This window comes from Lissotriton helveticus, chromosome 7 (genome assembly GCF_964261635.1).
Source record: "Lissotriton helveticus chromosome 7, aLisHel1.1, whole genome shotgun sequence".
Lineage (NCBI taxonomy): Eukaryota > Metazoa > Chordata > Amphibia > Caudata > Salamandridae > Lissotriton > Lissotriton helveticus.
In genome coordinates this window covers 438,780,672-438,802,641 of record NC_136068.1, presented here as the reverse complement: position 1 = coordinate 438,802,641, position 21,970 = coordinate 438,780,672, and the positions used below count along the sequence as shown (strand labels likewise).

Below are 21,970 nucleotides of genomic sequence, written 5' to 3'. Positions count from 1 at the left end.
GAACTTCGCGGGATTTTGCTGATATTCTAGCAAAAGTTTTTATAGGCCTCATGGGGAAACGCAAAGCAATGGAGGGGGGAACGGATCTGGTAATCCCTCGAAGCTCCGTAAGAGGAAGAAATCATCAAAAAAGACAAACCAATCAGCCGGAAATAATGTAATTGAGCGTATTGATGCTCTTGTGGACGAGTGCAGGGATATTCTTGTGACTGATCAAGGAGGTATTAGTGAGATTGCCTCGAGCCCAAAGGGATGGGTTCCCTCAAAGCAAGTAAACGACCCTGCTGCACTCCCAACAACAATCCCAGACATGTTTAAGGCCAAAAGAAAACTCAAGGATAGCATGATTAACCTAACTGGGGATTGTTTAACCCCTTCTGCGCTCGTGACAAGGTCAGCTCGTCATGGGCGTTACCTGCGCTGCGCGTGTGACGAGCTGACCTTGTCACGTAACGAGGGTCTTTGCGAATCGCAGCGCGCAGCGGGAAAACCTTGACCCCGTGAGCGTAAAACAGCCTCTGCCACCCGTTTCGCAAGTCCTTCTTGGCAACAGATTTGCGGTTCTGGACGAAATCCACAATGAGTCCCCTGTCCCCTTAATCATTGATAATAGCAGGGACAAGGCACCACCCGTGGAAGTTGGTGCTCTGACCAACCTTGTTAAACTTTTACGGGATGAAATAGAGTCCCTGAGGGCTTTGGTCATTAGCTTAACTTCTATTGTCAATGACAAATGTGAGGGGGTAACTAGATTAACATCTAATACTATACCTGCTGCGCGAAATTTCTTCCCCATAAAAACCCACAAAGCGATTAAAGTACCCCTAGCTAAAAGCTTGAATAGGCGCAGTGAACAGAATATGGGGAAAGTCGCTGGTTTGAGTACTGGCCCGCCACTCCCGAAAGGCAGGAAGGAAGGGTTTTTAACCCAATCCCGGGGAAGAGAAGGCAGTAGGCAAGAGGCAGGGGAACAAACGCTTGGTCTAGCTGGTTTGCATGCAAAACCACCAGGGGTGGTTGTGGGCCCGACAAATGTTGAGGACAACAACCCCCGGAACAGGGGGAATCGGTTCTCTAACAAAGCTTACTTTAAAAGGAACACAATATATATGACTAATGTTCCCAAATTAAGGCCTTTGAAGTTAGGTACCAGCGAGCACCCAGACTCCCTAACTAACAAGGCTATCCACTGGCTACGCTATGTCAGAGGATGCCGCTCGGTAATCAGGGAGGACATCTTAGAAGCAAAAACGTTAAGTTCCCCGAATTTCTCATGTGACTCTATAGAGCGAACTTTGAAATCTGCATTCCTTGCTGACAACCTCTTCACATTGGAGTTCAGATCCAGTGCCCCATCTCAATCACAGATCCAATTAAGGAAAACCTGTCCCCATATTTTGTCTCCAATTCCAAACACGGTAGGAAAAGTAAATGTAAGGAATTGCTCTGGGTTAGACAACAATGATTGACAAACAGCAGGACTACTGATGTCAGACAGCGGAAATCTGGGGGTCCCGAATGGTGGGGAATGTATGGAAGTCCCAGTATCCGCAGAGGCAGCAGGGATTGCATTGCGGAATGTTGTCTCGCCACTGAGCTTTATTTCAGAGAGCGATACCACGAGTAGGGCTGGTTTTAAAACCAATTCACATCTAGAGATGCCAAGTGTATCCGATCAAGGCCAGTCCACACTTACCCCTGTAATTACTACAGCTAAATCGACTGGTGGCTTCATGAAGGGTCTGGGGAGGTTGGTCTCATGGAACATTGCAGGATTGCGTTCCAAACAAGACTCTCAGGATTGGGTAAGCTTTGTCAATAATTTTCATATGTGCATATTAGGAGACATGGTTATGTGAACCATCTTTTGCCCAGGGATACTTAAATTATTCTGTGCCTGCATCCAAGGGTGCAAAGGGGAGACCTATGGGTGGCTTAACCATTTGGGTCCGCCAGAGTCTTCCGTTAACTATCAAGGTCATAGATACCAGAAATAGAGACATACAACTCATCAGAGTAGACTCAGGTATGTTGGGTCATCTTGATATCTACAATGTTTATGTTAGGGGTAGCAGAGGTGGGAGGTCAGAGGTTTTAGCGGCCTTGGGTTCCCTCCTTGACACCCATTCCCAAGATAACAACATTGTGATTGCTGGTGACCTAAATCGAACCTTTGAACCCTTGCTAATCGACGATGACTCCCTTGGGGATGAAGAGGATAGGCAATGGGGAGTCCCTAAATTAGAGTTAAAATCAGTTTCCCGTTGGTCCGAGGATGTCATCTGTCTGAATGCCATTTGTTATGAAAAGGGTCTGCAAGCATTAAATGGGAGGATTCTGAGAGATAAGGTTGGGTCCTGTACATTTGGCAATGGGCGGTACAGAAGCAGAATTGATTATGTTTTATGTAGTTTAAAGATATGGTCCCTGGTTTGTGACATGGAGGTTAAATGGCGGATTGAGAGCGACCACAACCCACTGTGTGTAGAGCACACATGGTGGATTTCTAATAATGTGATCCCTAACACTGAGGGCGCTCTTCCATTTCCGATTGTCCCTTCAAACGACATGCGCAGGTTAAGATGGGCACATGTGGTGACTAACCAAGAGGCTATTGCTAGCATTAACACTGAAGCTGACAAAGCAATATTGGCCATTGAACAAGCTAATTTGTCCAATCCAGGCTCAAGCAGTGTAGCTGCAATTCATGATACTCTCTTTTGTGCCATTAAGAACCATTTTGTAAAACCTGTGAGAAGTAAGGGAGAAGGACCCCGTAAGCAGGCAAAATGGTATAATGCCCAATGCAGGAAGGCCCGTTTAGCTCTAGGAACCGCTATTAAAGGGAGGCAACCTATGGCTATCCGATCTGCTAGAAAGGAATACAAGAATAGTGTAATAAAGGCAAAGAAAACATGGGACGAGCTCCACTGGTTAGAACTAAAAGCAGCAAGCGATAGGAACGATTCCAGACATTTCCGGAATATCGTAAAATGGGGCAGAGAGGGTCTACCCAAACCTCCCAATAATAATGTGCCTGAAGAGGAGTGGGTCAAATATTTTAAGCCCCAATATGCTGAGACCCACTATGCCCCTGTGGTGGTTGACTCAAGTCCCGCCTACTATAAAGATGATTCTTTTAGTACTAAAGAAATAATGACGGCCCTCAACACAGTGTCTAGTGGCAGAGCCCCAGGATTAGATGGTGTTCCAGCTGACATCTTTATTAATGATAAAGAGCGATGGTGTAAGTATATTCATCTCCTTACCAACGCAATCGCTCGGGGTACAACCGTACCAACATCCTGGCAGGGTGCAGTAATAATACCTGTGTTTAAGAAAGGTGACCGATCCCAGCCGGGCAATTACAGGCCCATAAGCCTTATTAATACCATTCAAAAGGTAGTTGGTCGTCTAGTTGTAAACGGGCTCCTTGACTGGGCCGAGGAGAACAACGCCCTGTCCCAATTCCAAGCTGGATTTCGAAGGTCTACTAGTACGGTAGACCAGGTGTTTCGCTTCACCTTACTCCAGTGGAGGACTGTGCTGCTGGGCGGGGGCAGCCTGTACGCGGCTTTTGTCGATTTGCGGGCTGCCTTCGACCTAGTACCTAGCTCCAAGCTGTGGCTGGTGTTGAGGAATCAGGGAGTACCAGAAGAGCTGTTGACAATGATAATGAGGCTCCACGAAGCTAACTTCGCTAAGATCCAGTGGGGGGGCCAGGGAATGGTGACTGCAGATTTCCCAGTTGAACGTGGTGTCCGGCAAGGGTGTTCGATGGCGCCCACACTTTTTACACTATATATCAATGGGGTTGTTGCTCATATGTTGTATTCGAATGTGGATGCTCCCTCATTAGCGGATATAAAAATCCCTATTTTAATGTTTGCAGACAACACGTTGATTTTATCTAAGACGCCGAGTGGTCTACAGCGTGCTCTATCTATCTTCGACCAATTTTGTGGGGAGCATGGTCTAGAAGTTAACGTGACCAAAACAAAACTTATGATTTTTAACCCCCACCGTAGCTTTAAATCCAAGTTAACTATGAATGGTCGTTCTTTAAAGGTAGTGGACTCTTTTACATATCTGGGAATCCATGTATCTAACAATCTCAGATGGTCCGAGCATATAGATATTGCTTCATTAAGGCATAGGCAATTGGCTGGCGCTCTTGGTCTAGAACATAGAAAATCTTTGACTAACCAATAAAGCCAGCATTGCAGGTATATGAAGCTAAGGCCCTCGGCTCTGCACTTTACGGTGCTGAGCTGTGGGGATTTGAGACGGTTGCAGCCCTCCAAACCTCGGAAAACAAGTTTTTCCGGGCCATCACTGGTGTCCTTAAGAGTACCCCACTGGTGCCTCTCAGGTACGATCTGGGCAGAAAAGCGGTTGGAGACTTGGTTAGACTTCGACCGATTTTGTACTGGCGAAGGCTCTGGACTACGCCTGAGCTTTCTCATTATGCCGAGGGTTTCCTAGATCTCATCAAAAGGGATGAGTTTCACAAAATCGGATGGCTTAAATCTCTCAGTCTATCCCTGAGCGAACTTGGTCTTCAGGCACTGTGGGAAGATCCAGCGGATACCCCCTTCCCAACAAAAAAATCATAAAAGAAATCTACTGGGAGAAGGTAGCTGTTCGGACCTGGAGTAGTTCTAGTGCGGCGTCTATGGCTGGAGGATTTTTAGAAGCCAAGTTATATCCGTGCCTTGAATCGTACTGGGACGCTATAACAAGACCAGGCGACAGAAAGCGCCTCTTCCAACTAAGAGCAGGAGCGCTCCCACTTATATCACTGACGGGAAGGTGGGGAAGGTGGATTACACGATAGCTGCCCTGCTTGTGGTGCCACCAAAGAAGCAGTCGGTCATTTTTTATTTTCTTGTACAGCTTACTCTGACCCAAGACGTATTTGGCTAGCACCAACATGCAAAAATCTGGGTACCACCAATAGTACCGTTGCCTTACGTATCATTCGCACAAGCACTTTAATGCCTTTAGCGATAGCTATAGCCAAGTACCTTGGATGGGCGTGGTCTATTAGACAGAGACTGATAGCCACTTGATTGTGTTTCTTCTAGTTAGTCGGTCTGCATTTAATATTGTCATTTTTATCTAAAACTTTTTATTCTCTAAACATTTTTTACTTGTACCTTTTTTACAAAATTTATGTATAGAATTTTACATTGCAAATGCATCTAAATTGTATTTTATTATCAAGTCCTAATTTTAAATGAAAGTCTTATTTCTTAATAGTAAGGATTGTAAACGATTGTTAATTTTTGTTCTATGTACTTGCTTTAATGAGTGAACTTCGAATAAAGCATTATTTGACTTGACTTGAATATGTACATATATGCATATATCTACCTATATAAATAATAGGCATGTATTTAAATATGTATAAATATCCTGTGATATTTTGTTTCATTGTGCGTTTATGTTAGGGAATATATCCCAATATTTGACCTGTAATCGATACATATTTGCTTGTTGGGTGTAGTACAGATATAAACCCATATGTAGTATTACCCTGCCTATTGGGGGTAATTTTTAAAAGGATATGCATATGGCCCTATGTACCTGTGTACAGGTAAGCTTAGCCGATGTTCTTTATGGGTGTGCGATAAACCGCATTTGTGTTTGAGATAGTGTATCCTGGTGATATGTGTTATTTTGGTATAAGAGAATTAATGTACAAAGTACCCTACCATTGCAACCTCATAGTATGTAGTGGCTTAGCAGGTAAAGCTGCACTTGTGCGCGTATTAGTACTTAGTGCTATTTTCAAGCGCCTGCCTGTTTGCTCGTTGAGGCTTTTCTTTATTTAATGCTATATGCTTTACCGTGAAGTATTTTTCCCAGTCGCTGTGTTAGGTTATCAGCGCCTTTCTGGTAGTGCGATCCTTGAGGCTTATGTACTGGATAGCTGTGAACCCTTGTTCTGTATTGCTGGAGCGAAAGGTTTTGCAGTGAATCATTCTAGTCAGGTGCTGTAGTAACTGCTAAATGTTGAAATATTTCCCTTGTTTATGTTTTCTTTTGTGAAATGTGTTGTATTGTGGTTGCTATATGTGATATAGCATGGTCTTGAGAACGGCAGAGAAACCATTTATGTGTTTTGAAAGGATTACATTATATTTGGCCTTTGGGAAGACGAGGATGAAAGAACGTTATGACGTGCTTTTATTGATTTATCCTCTTATTTAGAATTTAAAGCCCCCTTCCAGGCCCTGTTCAGAAGGCCGTTAAGGAATGCGCTTCCCGGAGATAAGGCCCTGATTTATGAAGTCTCCGTGCTCGACATGAAGGCCCCTTGAAGTTCACCATTCTTGCATTGGGCCGTAACAGGGGAGTATTATGGCATTTACAGTGGAATGCTAGAAGCCTCCACTACGTTATGTGTATCAGGAGAGACAAACAAGCCGCTCTGCTCAAGATTGCTCCCTCTTGCAACTTTTAGTATCACCTATCTCCCTGGAGTTTCTGGTGGGCTTCCTTTCTTGCTTGCGTCTGCAGCTGTATTTTCACCGAAGTTGCGGGGCACATCCGATCTCCACTCCATTGCGGATAAAATAATCTGAGAGCTTGCACACTCACAAAGGGGGTTGTAGCCTGACGGGGATGGGGAGGGGGAGGGGGGGGGTCAGGGTGATGGAAGACATTGCATTTGAGGATGTGAATTATTTTGTTGTGAAGGGTAATCTTGGTTAACTAAGGTACCATAATTCGTCATTGATGAGGCTTAGGCAATGTAGCTAACCATGGTGACAGGAGGCGGAGTCTACGAGAAGGGATATGCTTTCTTTATCAATACCGCCCTTAGGTGCCTTGAATTGTAGTCTGTTAGGTTGTAGATACACATTTGTCTTTTCGTGCATGGTCCCGGATGCTCTGGAATATATAGCAGGGGCCCTGGAGGGAGTTAGTGGGGATGCACACAAAGCATGTATTTTAGCAGGCCATCCTTCTTGCCTGTAAAGTGTAAGTAGATAACTTTGTGGCAAGTATGACTAACCGCAGAGTAACATACCTTGTTTGGGTTAGGGATGTAGATGGTCGGCATGTCGAATCCACACTTATTTAGCCCGGGCCTCTTGCACAGTTCCTGAACGATCTGCATCAACACGCGCTAGAGGGCAAGAATATTATCATAAAATGCACAAGTCACTGGAGTTAACATATGTTAGGCACTCTTGCTCGAACTAAAACGTCATGACTAACTTTTGTGCCGTTTTATAGATAGCACCCAGGTGGGCCAGGAAACCCATCTCAAGCTGTTACAACCTTAAATTACTTAAATTACCACTATACAATAGATTATCGCCATATGTAACTCTCAGTGCTCTCAAAATACAAAAAACAGGAATGCTTCAAGTTCAAGTATATATTGATTCATTAAAGCTAGTCATTTGCTCAGAATATACCCAGTACTAGCTGCATTCCATACGAAGGAGTGTCTTAAGGGTGCTATAAATCATCAAATGTGCTAAAGGTTTAATGTAGAAAATGTTGCATTATGCCAGGTCTCTGTGAAGACCTGCGAGAAGGCAATATAACTCACACTTGCAATGGAGGTAATTAGCAAGATAGGACCTTAGCCAAATTCCCAATAAGCAATCAGATTTTAAACAAAATACAACTACTTATCCTTACTCAATTTAGTTGCTATCTACCCACAAACCTGATTCAGCAATACTTGACATTATTTGGGTAAGTAGAATGACAGAGTTTTGGCCAGTGACTTTAAGGTCAATCATCGTGATATTTCCCTGCCCTCAGCAATTTCAACCCGATTCTTCAGGCAGGTTACACACTTAGCCAACCTAGTCTACCATCACTTCCCATATTGTTGCTGCTAGTTGTACTCCAAAAACGGAGATATCCATTGGTTTTTCTGAGACTGCTTTGTCTGCAACCCCTATTTTACCCATAGATCCACTTCACCCCATGGGCACCTGTCTGTCACTCTCTGTGCCAGCCTCATCTGCCTTGCTGAGGTAGAAACGCAGTTTGTCCCCATGGTGCTCGTTGAGACGCTCCACAATGTTCAGGGTTCTCTTGCAAAGGGCTTGACCCATGGGATCAAAGAAGACAAAGATGAGGTCACATAGTTCGCCTGAAAGAGAGGGTAAAACAAACAACAAACAGGATCTTTAAAGTCCGAACCAGCTACTCTATGAAGGTCCTCAAATGAAAAAGACAGTACGAGACAAATGAATTGACAGTGCCAAAGCTCACAGTGTGCCCAACGCAATCAAAGTGAGGAACAGATATCAGGTTTTATGTATGCAAGTCAATCTTGGTGACAGTGAGCTTGTACTCGTTATGCTCTTCCCTTGCTCCATCTGCCGGCAATTACACTGCCACTCACCTAACCATAGAAGGGCCTTGTCCACATCAAAGGGATATTTCATGTCGCCATCCACTAAGCCTGGTGTGTCCACAAACGTGACTAAACTGAACTTCTTCTGCTTAGAGGTGGAGATCTCAGTGCTCAGGTACTCGGATACACCTGCAGGCAAGAAAGCTCAGAGGTTACATATCACACTACTGAAATCTTCAGACCTCTGCCAGCCCTTTCTACCTCCAACCCACTCTTTGGAGGTAGCATGGAAATAGGAGAACAAAAGAATCGGATTAAAGGGAGAATAGCTTCCTGGACCTTTCAAAGACCAACAGGTGCTTGCATCTGCACAACTATTTAGAACATTTTAAAAAGTGGTTAAACAAGACACATAAGATGGACTAGATGTGATGTTCTGATCATTCCAATGCATACCTTCCACAAATCCCACCCTCAATGATTCCCTGGAAAACCATCTTTCAAAAGAAGACAGTGCAAGTCCATGGAATTCTCTAGACTATGCTCTGTGTCAAAGGATCAAGTCATGACAACTAACCCACTAAGGAGAATATCACTGCGGAAAACCTGTCCCATAATGAAAATACACTACAAAAAAAATATATATGGTGTGGGTTAATAGAAGGTTAATTTATAGGGTTAGAAATACATTTTTGATTAAAGTTAGGTTCATACTTGCTGTGAAAATTATGAATAAATGGAGTTAAAACACTGATGTTTGCGATAGGATAAGGGGTAAGTTTAGGTTGTATTTACAGTTTCAGATTCATCTTTATTTGGATACAAATTTATATATCCATAAAAGCACAAGTTAAAATATTAGCATATTACAATGTTACCCAGATCAGGTAAGGGGGGGGGGGGGGGGGGGGGAAATCAGTTGAATAATAAAACATCGAACAAATCCATCATATATTACAATACAGCTTAAAAATGCAATATAAAGAGTTAAAAAGATATTAAAAATGTAAAATTAACAGATATAGGCTTCAGAGGGTACACATTGAATTATGAGCACGTACTGCAGTTTTTTTTTTTTTTACTTTTTATTAAATATAAAGGTACAAAAAACAGAAACAAAAAACAAACACAAGGCAGTACTATCGTCACAGAGCTACAGCGTGTGGGGGGGGTGGGGGAAGCACATGTCAAAGAGGAGGTAGAGACATATCTTAAGTGCGGGGGGCAGAGGGACCAGAAGCAATCAAATATGTCTAAGTCTGCGTGGAGGAAACATCGGGTTGGGGAGACGGCGGGTCAATATCAAGCTCTGGAAGGGGGGTGGAGTACATATCTCACCACGATACACATTCCATTGAGTCCATACCTTCCCCCATTTCCGGGGCGTGCCCCGGGAGATATACACCGTTTTTTCCCTGAACATACACCAGTCCAAGTTCTGTTTCCAGAGCTGAACTGTCGGCGATCTCTGGGCACCCCATAGTTGGGCAATGTCTCTCTTGGCAATCATATTTCCTAAGGTCACCCAACAAATTTGCGCCACACTATAATCATTCGGTTCCCAAACATTCAGCAAACATCGCCTCGCCTCAGGCATCGACCGCACACCCGTAACCTCACTCATAACTTCATGCACACAAGACCAATATTGCATCACTACAGGACACTCCCAAATGATATGGAGAAACGTTCCCACCAGACCACAGCCACGCCTGCACAGTCCATCAACAGAAAAGCCCATGCGTACTAGACGAGGACCGGTCACATACACCCTGTGTAGAATCTTAAGCTGGACGAACCGGAGACGCGCCGGGATCGCCACTTCCTTAGGCGAGGAGATCGCAGCCTGCCAGTCTTCATCATCAAGTTCCAGCCCATCGCTAGTCCACACCTCTCGAAGGTGGCATAAGAGATCAGCCCTGGAGTTGATCAATTTTTTATATATAAGCGAGATCGTGCTATCAGGAACGTACCCATCCAGTATCCTATCTTCGAGCGGGGACGCCTCCGGTACTTCCGTACCCGAGGGAAAGACTGAGATTACAGCGTGTCGAATTTGCAAGTATCGAAAAAATTCCCTATCATTCAAATCATATTCAGTTCTCAACTCATCAAACGTCTTAACTCTCTCCTTGGTCCACACGTCATTCACCTTGCTAATACCGATCACATCCCACCTGTCAAAACCCTTCGACCGCCAAAGCGACCCAAGTTTATCCGATGCGTACAACGGAGTCGCACGGGTCAACCTATCAGCCCAACCTAGAGCCACCGTAGCGCGATGCCAGACCTGGACTGCCGTCCTAGTCGGGCCCGTGAGAGTCCTACCGGCAGATCTAGAATAGAGAGCCCTATTGTAATCTCCGCCAGGCAGTAGCCACTTATCCATCTCAAAGGCCGGATTCGGCGAAGGAGCATAGGTACAGTGATTAATAGCCCCTAACTGAGACGCCCAGTAGTATCGGCGAATATCATCAGGGAGTGCGACACCGCCATCGTACCACGGAAGCGTCAATTTCGCAATAGCAATACGAGAGCGCCCCCCCCATACCAATTGTCTCTGTAAACTTTCAATCTCTCGGATAACTAGCAGGCACTGCGTCTAATGTATTCTGCAACACGTAGAGGAAACGGGGTAGCACCATCATCTTGAACAACGCCGCCCTTCCGAGGGGAGAGAGAGGGAGTCTACCCCAAGCGAGGACATCGGCACGGAGGCGCTGGAGAGGAGGTAGCAAATTGCGTTCATATCGGAGTCCTGGGTCCAGGGTAATAAAGATTCCCAGATATTTAAATCCCTCCCGCACTACTGTAATGGGACAGCCGCGGGGCAAAGTAGGAGCGTCTCCCGAAAGGACAGACACAAGACTTCGACCAGTTAATGACAAGGCCAGAGTTCTTGCGAAACGATGTCAAAACGTCAAAGAGGACTAACAGTGATTTTCGCGGGGAAGTAAGATATAGCAGAATATCATCCGCATATAGGGATATGCGATCTTCAAATTCTGAAATCCATCTAATGCCCTTCAAGGACGGCTCCCACCTCAACCAGGCCGCCAGTGGCTCCAAGGCAAGGGCAAACAAAAGAGGAGACAAAGGACAGCCCTGGCGCGTGCCCCTACCAAGCGCAAAGGAAGCAGAGACTCGACCGTTCACAACCACTTGAGCCAAGGGGTCGGTGTAAAGCAGTTTCACCCAGTCAATGAAGGCCGAACCGAAACCAAATTTAGCAAGGACCGCCCATAAGTATGGCCACTCCAGCGTATCAAACGCCATAGTGGCATCTAAAGACGCCAAAATGGCCGGTTCACGCAACGTTCCCGCTCGCGCGAGAACGCCATGCAATCGCCGGAGGTTAAGCGCAGTGTTGCGACGCGGTATAAAGCCGGATTGGTCCGGATGAACCAGGTCGCTTATAACAGTGACCAATATATTAGCAAGCAATTTAGCCAGGATCTTCGGTTCAGCGTTGATCAAAGATATAGGTCGGAAGGAGGCGCAGCGATCACGAGGCTTACCCTTCTTAGGAATCACCACTATAGACGCCAGTCTCTGGTCAGGAGGGAGGGAACCTGTCTCTAATGATTCTAGAAACATCGAGCGTAAATGTGGGGCTATCGTATCTGGGCGGAGTTTGTAGAGCTCAATAGGAAGCCCGTTGGCGTACTGCAGTTTTCAAAAAAGAACCTGCACGGAAGAATAGCTCTTCATCTTCCAAAGTAATAATTTTCCTATAGGCTGTCTTATAGTCAATTGAGGGTAAAGTCTTAAAACATGGCATAAAAAACCATTTGGTATATTTTAGATAAAATTTACAGAAAAAAAAAATGCAACATTAATTGATTACGTTGTTCATTACAAGGGCAAGGCAAATAAACAAGATTAGAATTGTACCCCATAGGAAAACGAGCAGAAATGTCATTGTATCAACCCTTAATCGAAAGAGAAGGCCCCTCTCCCAACGGCCAATGGGTTTTAAAAGATAGCTCGGTAGTAAGTGGAAGGTATTCTTAATCATCATATATCTAGCGACAGAGGATTTCTATTCCTCCGTTTCATATATGGCTTTATTATAAACTGCATATAGGGCCTTCTGTCGTTTTTGTTAACTTATACCCTCTGAATCTTTCAGATTTAAAAATATACGCTCAAGATTCTTACTAATCAAGCTCTTCCTGACAGCGGCAAGCCAGGGTATTTCCCTTCCGTTGTCACAATTAAGGCAGTCTGTTATTATTTCCCTAATTAAATGCGCTGCTGGATTCTTCCAGACAGCGAGCCAGAATGTAGCGGACGGGCCTTAATGTAATCTTCAATAGAGGACAGTTTCAGTTCACTGTGACAGGCGTACTGTGATGAAGAGATAGGAGCACCCAGCAGTTTGCAACAAAATCTGTTTTCTTCCCCCTGGATACTAGCACACTGTCGGAAACCCCAAACTTCTGCACCATAAGTAGCGGTAGGGGTGCATTGTAGTTTAAAAATCTTAATAATGGCCGAAACTACCTCTGTTTTTCTGGGTTGGGGGAGGCAAAGTATGTTGTTAAGGGCTTTAGAAACCTTTTTTCTACTGTGCGCCACATGGTCAGCTCACAATCCATTTGGTGCAAAAACCAGCCCCAAGTAGGGAAAAGTGTAAGTGCTCTGTAAACTTTGTGTCTAAAACAATATTATTACAGTAGTTTTTCGTCCCACAAGCCTTTAAATAAGATTTCTTAAAATTAGAACATAGGTCCAAACTAGCCATAAAATCAACAAAGCCAAGCACCAGACACGTGAAGTATTTGGTGAGCGGGCCATTAGGACCGCATCGTCTGCATACAATAGGGCGGGGAGTCTTTTATCATTGATACTAGGGACATCAGAAGTGAGCGATACTAATGACTTGCTCAAGTCATTGATATAAAGAATAAAAAGGAGAGGGGCCAGGACACAACCCTGCCTGACCCCTCTACATGCTTTGATGTCACTTGATACCTCGCCGCCCTTACTGATCCGCACCCGAGCCTTCAGGTCCTTATGTAGCTCAGCTAAAAAATGTACTAGGCCGTCATCTAAACCATATTTTAAAAGGATAGACCAAAGACGGGACCTGTTGACAAAATCAAAGGCCGAGGTAAGGTCCATAAAAGCTAAGTAAATTGGGGATTTTTTAGCTATTGTATATTTACCAATAATCAAATTGAGGTTTAGGCACTGCTCAACAGTGCCGATTCTGTTTCTAAACCCCAACTGACCATAATCTACAATATTACCCTCCACAGCCCATGTCCTAATCTTATTGAACAGGATCCTCCCCAAAATTTTCAATGTGTTATCAATTAGGGAGCTCGGCCTATAACAACTAGGTTTGGAACGGTCTCTCTTTTTAAAAATTGGCACGATAATGCTAGTTGACCATGTATTTGGTATTGGTGAAATTGTTAAAAATATTCAATAAAAAAGGCGCCCAGAATTCAGGCTGATTTTTGATAAGATCGATAGGCAGACCACCCAGGCCTGAGCCTTTGTTGCCCAGGCTCTGTTGGATTGCGTCCTCCATTTCGGAAAAAGTTATCTGAACCCTGGTAACAGCTAGATGCTCATTAGAGGCCCTGTTTTGAACTGGAGCTGAATATACCTTGGAAAAGTGGGCCTTCCATATCTCACTGAGATATTACAGCTAATCGAGGACAGGGGATGTCCCAAGGACCTCATGTCTAACAGCCGACCAGAAGCCATTCCAGTTGTTTAGCGTAACGGCACATACGAGATGGTCCCAGCGTTCTTTAACTATTTCCTCCTTTCTTAGCATGATGACTGCTTTATAGCGTGGTCTAAACAGTTTAACAGTCTGATCTCTGGGATGTTTTGCAAGAGCCCTACGAAGATCCCCGTTTGCTTCTGAGCAGTCGCTATTGAACCATCTAGGGCCAGAGTGGGTTTCCTTAATGGGCCTAGATAACGTGTTTAATGCCCTCGCATAATTGCATAAAGGCGCCGACTACAACAGGATTATGATCTTTAAAAGACAAACGGGTATCAATTGGGGCCGAATATTCTCTAGCCATCTTACCAAATAAGACTGTTATCAACGCCGCGCCAGACCAATCTAAGCTTGTCGGTAGAGGGAGACATATCTCCTGCGCCACACTTTACCGTATGACGGTCTGGGGGCGAGTCTCAATATTGAGCTTATAGGGTTATCATCCCCGTGAACCGTGGGGGATGAGCTCAGCTTTTAGCAGACAATCTTCTCGTGAGGGGGATATAAAAACGTAGTCAATTATAGATGCACTGCCCCGCCTCTATATGTTGGTATAATATGATTGTCCCGTTTAGAACCTGAGGCGATCTCCATTACATCTAAAATGTTGTTAGAGCATAAATAGTCTGTTAGTTCAACCCCCCTATTGCATAATGGAGCCTTACTGATAGAGTGGATAGCTGTATCACTTCTACTAAATATCTTTGTGTTGAAATCTCCCCTAAACAGATACCTGCAAAACTCCTTGGATTCTGTATGGTAAAAATGAATTTAAACAAATGAGTAAAATTCACATTTGGTGCGTTTTGGAAATCGTTATAAAAATTCATTAAACAAATAGAAACCCCTCTTATATGAATAATGGCCTGAAATTTACCATTGTTGGTGTCAAGGACCCTTACACTACCACCTGCAGAAATGTTTACCCAAATTGAAAGGTCACCTGACGGGCAGCCTAACTTTGGAATAGGGATAACAATATTAAAGCACTCAAATCCCTCTAAAACTAATCACGTGTAGCCCATATCTTCTGAAACATTCAAATGTCCTGTTTTTGTACTAGTTCTAACCAGTCTGGTAAATGTAATTTGGAAGCTAGGCCAGCCACGTTCCAGCTTATTATTTTTAAATTAGGATCAGCAGCGGACTCCATTGGAGAGGAGTTGGCCTAACGGCTAGGGCGGTCGACCTCGTATCTGGGGAACTGGGTTCGAGTCTCGGCAATAACGCTGAACATCCTGTGATTCTGGGCAAATCACTTAATCTCCCGGTGCCTAACAATAAGATGAATGTGTCCTCATGTAATGCAACTGGTGCTATGTAAAGCGCTCTGATACCCGATTTGGGTCTAGATCGCGCTATATAAAACTCTGTTAAATAAAAAAAAATATTTAAAAAATTTAGATACACGGTCCGTGGGTTAGAGGCTCAGTTGGTAAAGAGATAGGCTCAACTAATACTACTGAGGGGTGTAGTCAATCCTGACTATCCAGATCAGACAATGGCAAGAACCTGTTATGCATAGAAAGGGGAGGAGCCCCAAGATTTTGGACCCAAACAGTGATTTATAGAAATAGCCCAGTGGCAAAGCCCATATGTGTGTTGGGGTGTTAAAGCAGACTCAGCTTTTACACCCCCACCCGCCAGCTCTGCTCTGCCAGCCTCACCCTCGCCGCTGTCCCCCGCATCCAACGAACGACCTCCAGCGGCAGATCCTTCTCCTACCTCGCCGCCAAGACCTGGAACACCCTCCCTCCCCACATACAGCAGACCCAAGACCTACTCGCCTTCAGAAGACTCCTCAAGACCTGGCTCTTCGAGCAGTAGCAGCACCCCCCCTCCCCATAGCGCCTTGAGACCCTCACGGGTAAGTAGCATGCTTTACAAGTACTCTGATTGATTAGAGTTGATCTCCTGAGCCATTACTATTGATTTGACCAAAGACAGGTTACGAAAGTTGATGACTATACAGTCTCCTTCTATGTTCTTTGCTGACTGTCCCACCCAGCCAACTCTACGGATCATAATTATGTTGTTGCTAAGTGACGCCCTAAACCCCTTGTGTTTGGACAACCAATCAACGCTTTTATTGCGTAGTTGGTCCCAGGTTTCAACTTGGTTTGTTTTAAGGGGAGGTACGCCTGCCAAGAACACAACATAAGGACAAGCTGCCGGTGATAAGTTCAATACCACCCTACTACACCTTGGATTTGGGGTGCCCACGGGGTCTGAACCACCCTCAAATAGTTTGACGCCCCCAGAGATAACACTGACCCGAGCGCTATTAGAAGTACTAGGAAAATACAAGGCAAATGCGAGTTTTTCGCTGGCAAGCTATCATCACTACCAATATCAGAAGTATTATTTTGCCCCTACAGGACTCCGATACAAAACATTCCTTTACAGTATTACAAATTCTACAAGAACTGGTAGGTGGGATGGACAATGGAGCACTGTTCGGAATTTCTGTGGGGTATGAGCATCATTCTTTCGGACATTCAAGTCTAACCCCCCCCCCCCCACCCACTCTTAACAGGCTCCATCGGTTTAGTCTGGGAACTTAAATTGGCTCCAAGTTTGTCTAAATGATCCAGTCGTTTCATCAGAATGGCAACATTATTGTCCAATAAGTCTTTCACACTTCCATACACAGTGTCCGCAACAAGATTGATAAAAGGGACCCCTTTATTACAGCACTCTGAAGAGGGAGAGCCTATATCAGTCTGGGTGCCAACCAAGCTCCTTATTTGGAATGTGTGCAGAAACTTCAAGAGTCTTAGGCGAGGAAGAGGCATGTATCCACTAGCTCAATGCGGTGTGCGAGTTGAGCTTGGGCGGGTAGGTTGTTTTCTTGTAACACTGTTTTGTGGCCGCTCTCTTTTGTTTTACTCCAAGAGCTGCCTCAGGGACTGCAGGGATTGTAGAGGGGACCGGGTTTGATGGAGGTGCTACTGTATTTAGACCGGTAACTGCAAACACAACAGTGATGGACAGAATGTGGATCAATGTCACACATTCACCCCAGTCCAAAGATCTGGGCCCAAATCCATTGTTTTTCCACTCCACACCACCCTGGGTTGGACAATGGCGATATGCAAATCAGCGCTGACCCTGTGCCCCATGGGAACAGTCCAGTCCGAACTACAAAAGCCATGTCCTTCCCAGAACGGAATCAAGCATCCGAGGACCGGCCCGGTTTCGAGGTAACACCTCTCTCATCAGCCCGGCTAGCTTGACTCCAGTGGTGTGGAGTGCCTGGGACTCACGTCTGAGCATCCCCAGTACACTTAGAGCGGTAACTGCAAACACAACAGTGATGGACAGAATGTGGATCAATGTCACACATTCACCCCAGTCAAAAGATCTGGGCCCAAATCCATCGTTTTTCCACTCCACACCACCCTGGGTTGGACAATGCATATCGCCATTGTCTAACCCAGGGTGGTGTGGAGTGCATGCAGTTAAGCGCGCGTGGACGTGCACAGTCCATCTGGTTTTCTGTAATGGCTCATTAAGCCTTACAGCGCGTGAATCCCCTCCCCTACCCCCTCCCTTATCCCACTCCCTCCTCGTCAGCTTCTCTCATTGTTGGATCCATTTCACAGTGAAGCAACTAAATGAAAGAAGGAATGAGGTGGGCTGCTTGCGCGCACCACTCGCGGGCTTGTTTTATTTTCATCCTGTTGTCCAGGGCCATGATGGGTATCGATCGGGTATCAGCCATGAAGAAAGTTCTTCATCTCTCATCAGCATATGGTTAGCAGTGACCTCTGCTTCTGGACAGCTTGGCAGCGCTTTCTGATGGAGGGGCACTGCCAGGCAGCAGCGCTGTGTGTGGGGGCTGGGCAGCCCCTGCTCCCCACCAGCAGAGGCCGTAGGAAGTCTGCACAAACTGAAGCAAACAGCCGGGCCCATTAGCTTCAGCACACCAATAGAGTAACTAACTTAGTACTCTTGCTTTGAAATGGACACTAGGTTTTCTTGCATTTAGCACGAGCTGCTCCCCCCCTAAAAAGGCAATGCTATTGAGCCTGGATTGCCTCCCACCAGACCGCTTACCTTGTCCATTTCTATCCACTTGTAAAACGTATGAAGTCTTGTAGCCACACAAAACCTTGTCCCCTGTAAACAAGGAATGTGCCTACATTGCCACAGCTCGCCTTAACACTTGCCTAAACTATCATTTCCATAACTCGCTTACTAAAAGTATATTGTCTTTCTGATCTATGCATGGACTGTCCTTCTGTAACGTGCTTGCTTTGTACATGACTCCCACTCCTTGCACTTGTTCATTTATTGCCACCACCTTCTTTGCATGGACGGCCCCCTGCAACCACTCGCGAGGTACAATGACTGTACCCCACACTGACCGTGCCTTCTCACAACCACCTGAAGTGTGTGTTGACTCCTTTCTTCCACCCCATCGTCTTTCACTGTGCATAAAGGTACCTCCTCCTCGATTTGCTATGTGTATTGTCTTCTCTCACCACACTCTCACACTACAGTGCTGAGTGCCCAATGTTATGCACTGTGCATTCATTGTCCCTCTTAGTGAAGCATGCTTGGCCGTTTGTTAGTGGTACTGTTATATTCATGTTCAAAGTATTTACTTTCCAAGATACAGAATGTTATTGCTGGTATATGATAAATGTGAATTTATTATTTTCATATCATGACCGCATTGTCAGAAATGTTTCTTTCAAGAACGGTGATAGTGCATAACATGGTAACTACAATCCCAGGTTAATACTTTGTGTTGTCAGTAATTCCTGCCACTTGTTTCGCTAGCAAACATAGATACAGGGTCAGCTTTAGCGTTGATGGCGCCCGGTGCGACAATTACTTTTGGTGCCCCCACGTCCCATGACCGCCTCCTCGGATTCTCTCTGTTCCACCTATAAGAGTGCCCCCTCATCTCTCCTATCATAAGATATTGCTAAAAACATCGCCCTCCTAAGATCACAGCGCCCCCCACAACAGGTCAGCGCCCAGTGAGGCCGCACGAGTTGCACTGCCCTAAAGCCGGCCCGCATAGATGGCTATAGTTACTAACATGAACTGAAATCTGGTTAGATTCCTAAAAATACTGCATCTGCCAACCTCAGGGGTCAACTTAATGTCTGGTATCGCTTTCCAAGACTTCATTTTAACAAGAAATTGATCTAACTGTGAATTGGAACTCATGTCTGCCTCTATTTACGATTTACATGTCCTGCTGCTGGTGTTTAATTTTATTTAACTGTTTTTAAATACTACTGTAAAGTTCAGAAATGTAATTTAATGATATTTAAGGGGCAAATGTATTGTTACTATGTATTTTTATGATGATTTTTAATTGTCGAAATAAAAACTAACTGAACTGAACATTTTAAATGGTTATTTGTTCTTGCTTATGATGTCTGTTGGTGCTCCCTCTAGCAATAGTATTGGATCCTAATGCTCTCCGAGACTACCTAATTTGTGGTTACTAGTGTGTTTCACAACTCTGGTAAAATACATGCAGGAAAGAGAAACAGGCAGTCATGTTCAGAAATCAACTTGGATATAATGGCTTTGGGCATAGGAAGGGAAAGTCAGAAATTGCTTTTTGCACTTCTAATGATAGGAGATGATTGTTATTAATGAGTTCAAATTACAGGATGGAATGGCTGGCTGTGGTGATTGGAGGAAGTGCTTTGCAATGGGGTGGGAAAAAGGAGGAAGAAGGCCGAGAAGTTTGCTAAAACTGCAACAACAAAAAAAAAACATTGGCATAGCCAATAGGGCTCGCTTTTGGGACCTTATAAGTATTTAGCTATGCAGCACAATATCCTTGGTTCATCAACTGTTGCATGGCTAAACATGGTGAGACCTGGCTATGCCAATGCTTGTTTGAAGTTCAGTTCGAGTTGGATGGGTGATACGGAGTACACCAGGGCCATTTCAGTCCCCCATGCCAGATGCCTACTTTGAAGTAATTTTACCCACATATGAGAACTCTCACCTTCGAAGGTCTGAAGAGGTTTGAAGTGAGGGTACAGGTGTAACGTAGCATTGCCCTGGAAAGAAACAAATAAAGTTAGATATTTAAATGAGCTATTGTGACTGGTTTCGTTTATGAGAAATATTGTAAAAAGATGCGCACCCCATGCCTAAAACCTGTTATAACCTCTGCCTGAGAAACAATGCAGGTAAATCCTTAACTTGATGGCTGTGATATTTTAGCTAAGACGTCCCTAAGGCACACAATCTACCCCACTCCCACTAACTGAAATGAAATGAAAAAGGACTGTTAACAAAAGCTGCTATAAAATTCAGAAAAGCCTCCACTGCCCGAGACAAAAAATGTTTACTGTTCGCAGGTCATGGGGAAAACTGAACGTAATGCTCACCGTCAATGACTCGCGCTTGCGACCGCTGGTGATAAAGGTGAAGCCCTGGGTCTCAATAGCCACGCCGGTCCGCTGAATGTGTTCTTCGATGTACCTATGTGAGAACATGAGTCATTGTCTTGGGATGTCGATTCGCATATGATTAATTCTCCTTCACCAATCATTTCCCAAATACTAGCACATGCCCGGAGAGTCAATTATTACAGGCAAAGTTCGGAAGGAGGCTGAGAAACTATGTAAGCATCAAGAAATTCGTGATAGAACCACAATAAGTTTCTCCCCCCCCCCAACCCCCCCCCCCTCCGTCAGTATCCCAGGGTGGGCAGAAGGCTGCTCAATCGCACACATAATTATCTTAGGCAAATTAGTTGGACCGCTGTTCCCGCACATGGAACTTAAAAAACTCTTCCCAAAAGATGGGGCTGATTTGACACGTGCATCATCAAGTGCAGGGACAACCAGATTTGCTTTTTATGTTCGAATCAGTAGCCCTCCAATGAACAATCCAGCACAGGCCATTGGAAAAGATCACTTCAGTATTTTTCTATTACTTTCTTTAGAGTAGTTCACGACTCCTTTTTGGTCAAGCTTGCTGTAAATATACCCCTGCACTAACCCTTTGTTCTTTATCTTAAACCTTAATGTTAATGCAACTCAAATAATAAAATTCACATTCTCAATCTGACGCATGTTGGCTCTGGAATTCATTGCTGCTACTGTCACTAACGTACAAGATTTCATGCACTTAATTTTCCCCTTGCATGTTCAGAGTCTATCGTCAAACCCAACGTGAGTTCCATGATCTTTAGTTACAATCTGTCTTTCGCTCTCCTTCCTTTTGCAGCTAAAAACATTACGTTCTCTGTAAAGCAGTATTAATCCAGGTTTCCGGACTAGAAATTCTTTATTCGATACAGCACCAGACAGTTTCCATCCAATTTAGTGCAGAAATTAGTTTTAGAAGATGCCCAAGACAGCATTCAGATATGCTAGTGATGGGGCAGGGACTCGTAGAAAAGGACTTGCTCTGAAGCAATCCTCTCATTTAACTTCTTAACATGGTATTACGTATTGTGTAAAACTAATGCGCACCACATTAAAATGAGGGTTAGAGAAGCTTGCATTTGTGTTTACTAACGCAAGTAACTCAAACGAATTTCTAAAATGGCTGCAAACGGGAAATCTTTATTGCGCATGCGTCAACTGCTTAGATATAGGAGAGAAACCCCTTATGAACACCAGGGGATTGGAGTACTTTAAACAGTAAAGGAAGGGTTTTCCCTTGGCTAACACTTATAATTTCATGCCTATCCGCAAATATTTCTATACAAACACTGTATACACTACAATCTATCCACACACTTGTTGTATGATTTAAACCATTTATTCTTAAAATTCTCTCTTTAGTACAAAGTTATTAAACATTTTTTTAAAAGATTTTTCATAATCACAAAACATAATCACAATGTAACATTTAAACATTCATAGACACAATATGTCAAGTCAAGTCAAGTCAAGAAA

The 21,970-nt window shown here is 44.4% G+C and overlaps 1 protein-coding gene across 1 annotated transcript in view; it reads right to left on the bottom strand.

Annotated features, from left to right (window-relative positions):
* The window catches only part of LOC144768567 (uncharacterized), a 305,992-nt gene that overhangs the window by 113,686 nt on the left and 170,336 nt on the right, over positions 1 to 21,970 (bottom strand). Inside the window, exons 3-7 of the mRNA XM_078652338.1 lie at positions 20,450 to 20,543; positions 20,062 to 20,116; positions 8,381 to 8,521; positions 7,965 to 8,125; positions 7,040 to 7,138 (exon numbers count right to left, since the gene is read on the bottom strand). Of these exons, the coding sequence (XP_078508464.1) occupies positions 7,040 to 7,138; positions 7,965 to 8,125; positions 8,381 to 8,521; positions 20,062 to 20,116; positions 20,450 to 20,543 (550 nt within the window). The remainder of the gene's footprint in view (positions 1 to 7,039; positions 7,139 to 7,964; positions 8,126 to 8,380; positions 8,522 to 20,061; positions 20,117 to 20,449; positions 20,544 to 21,970) is intronic.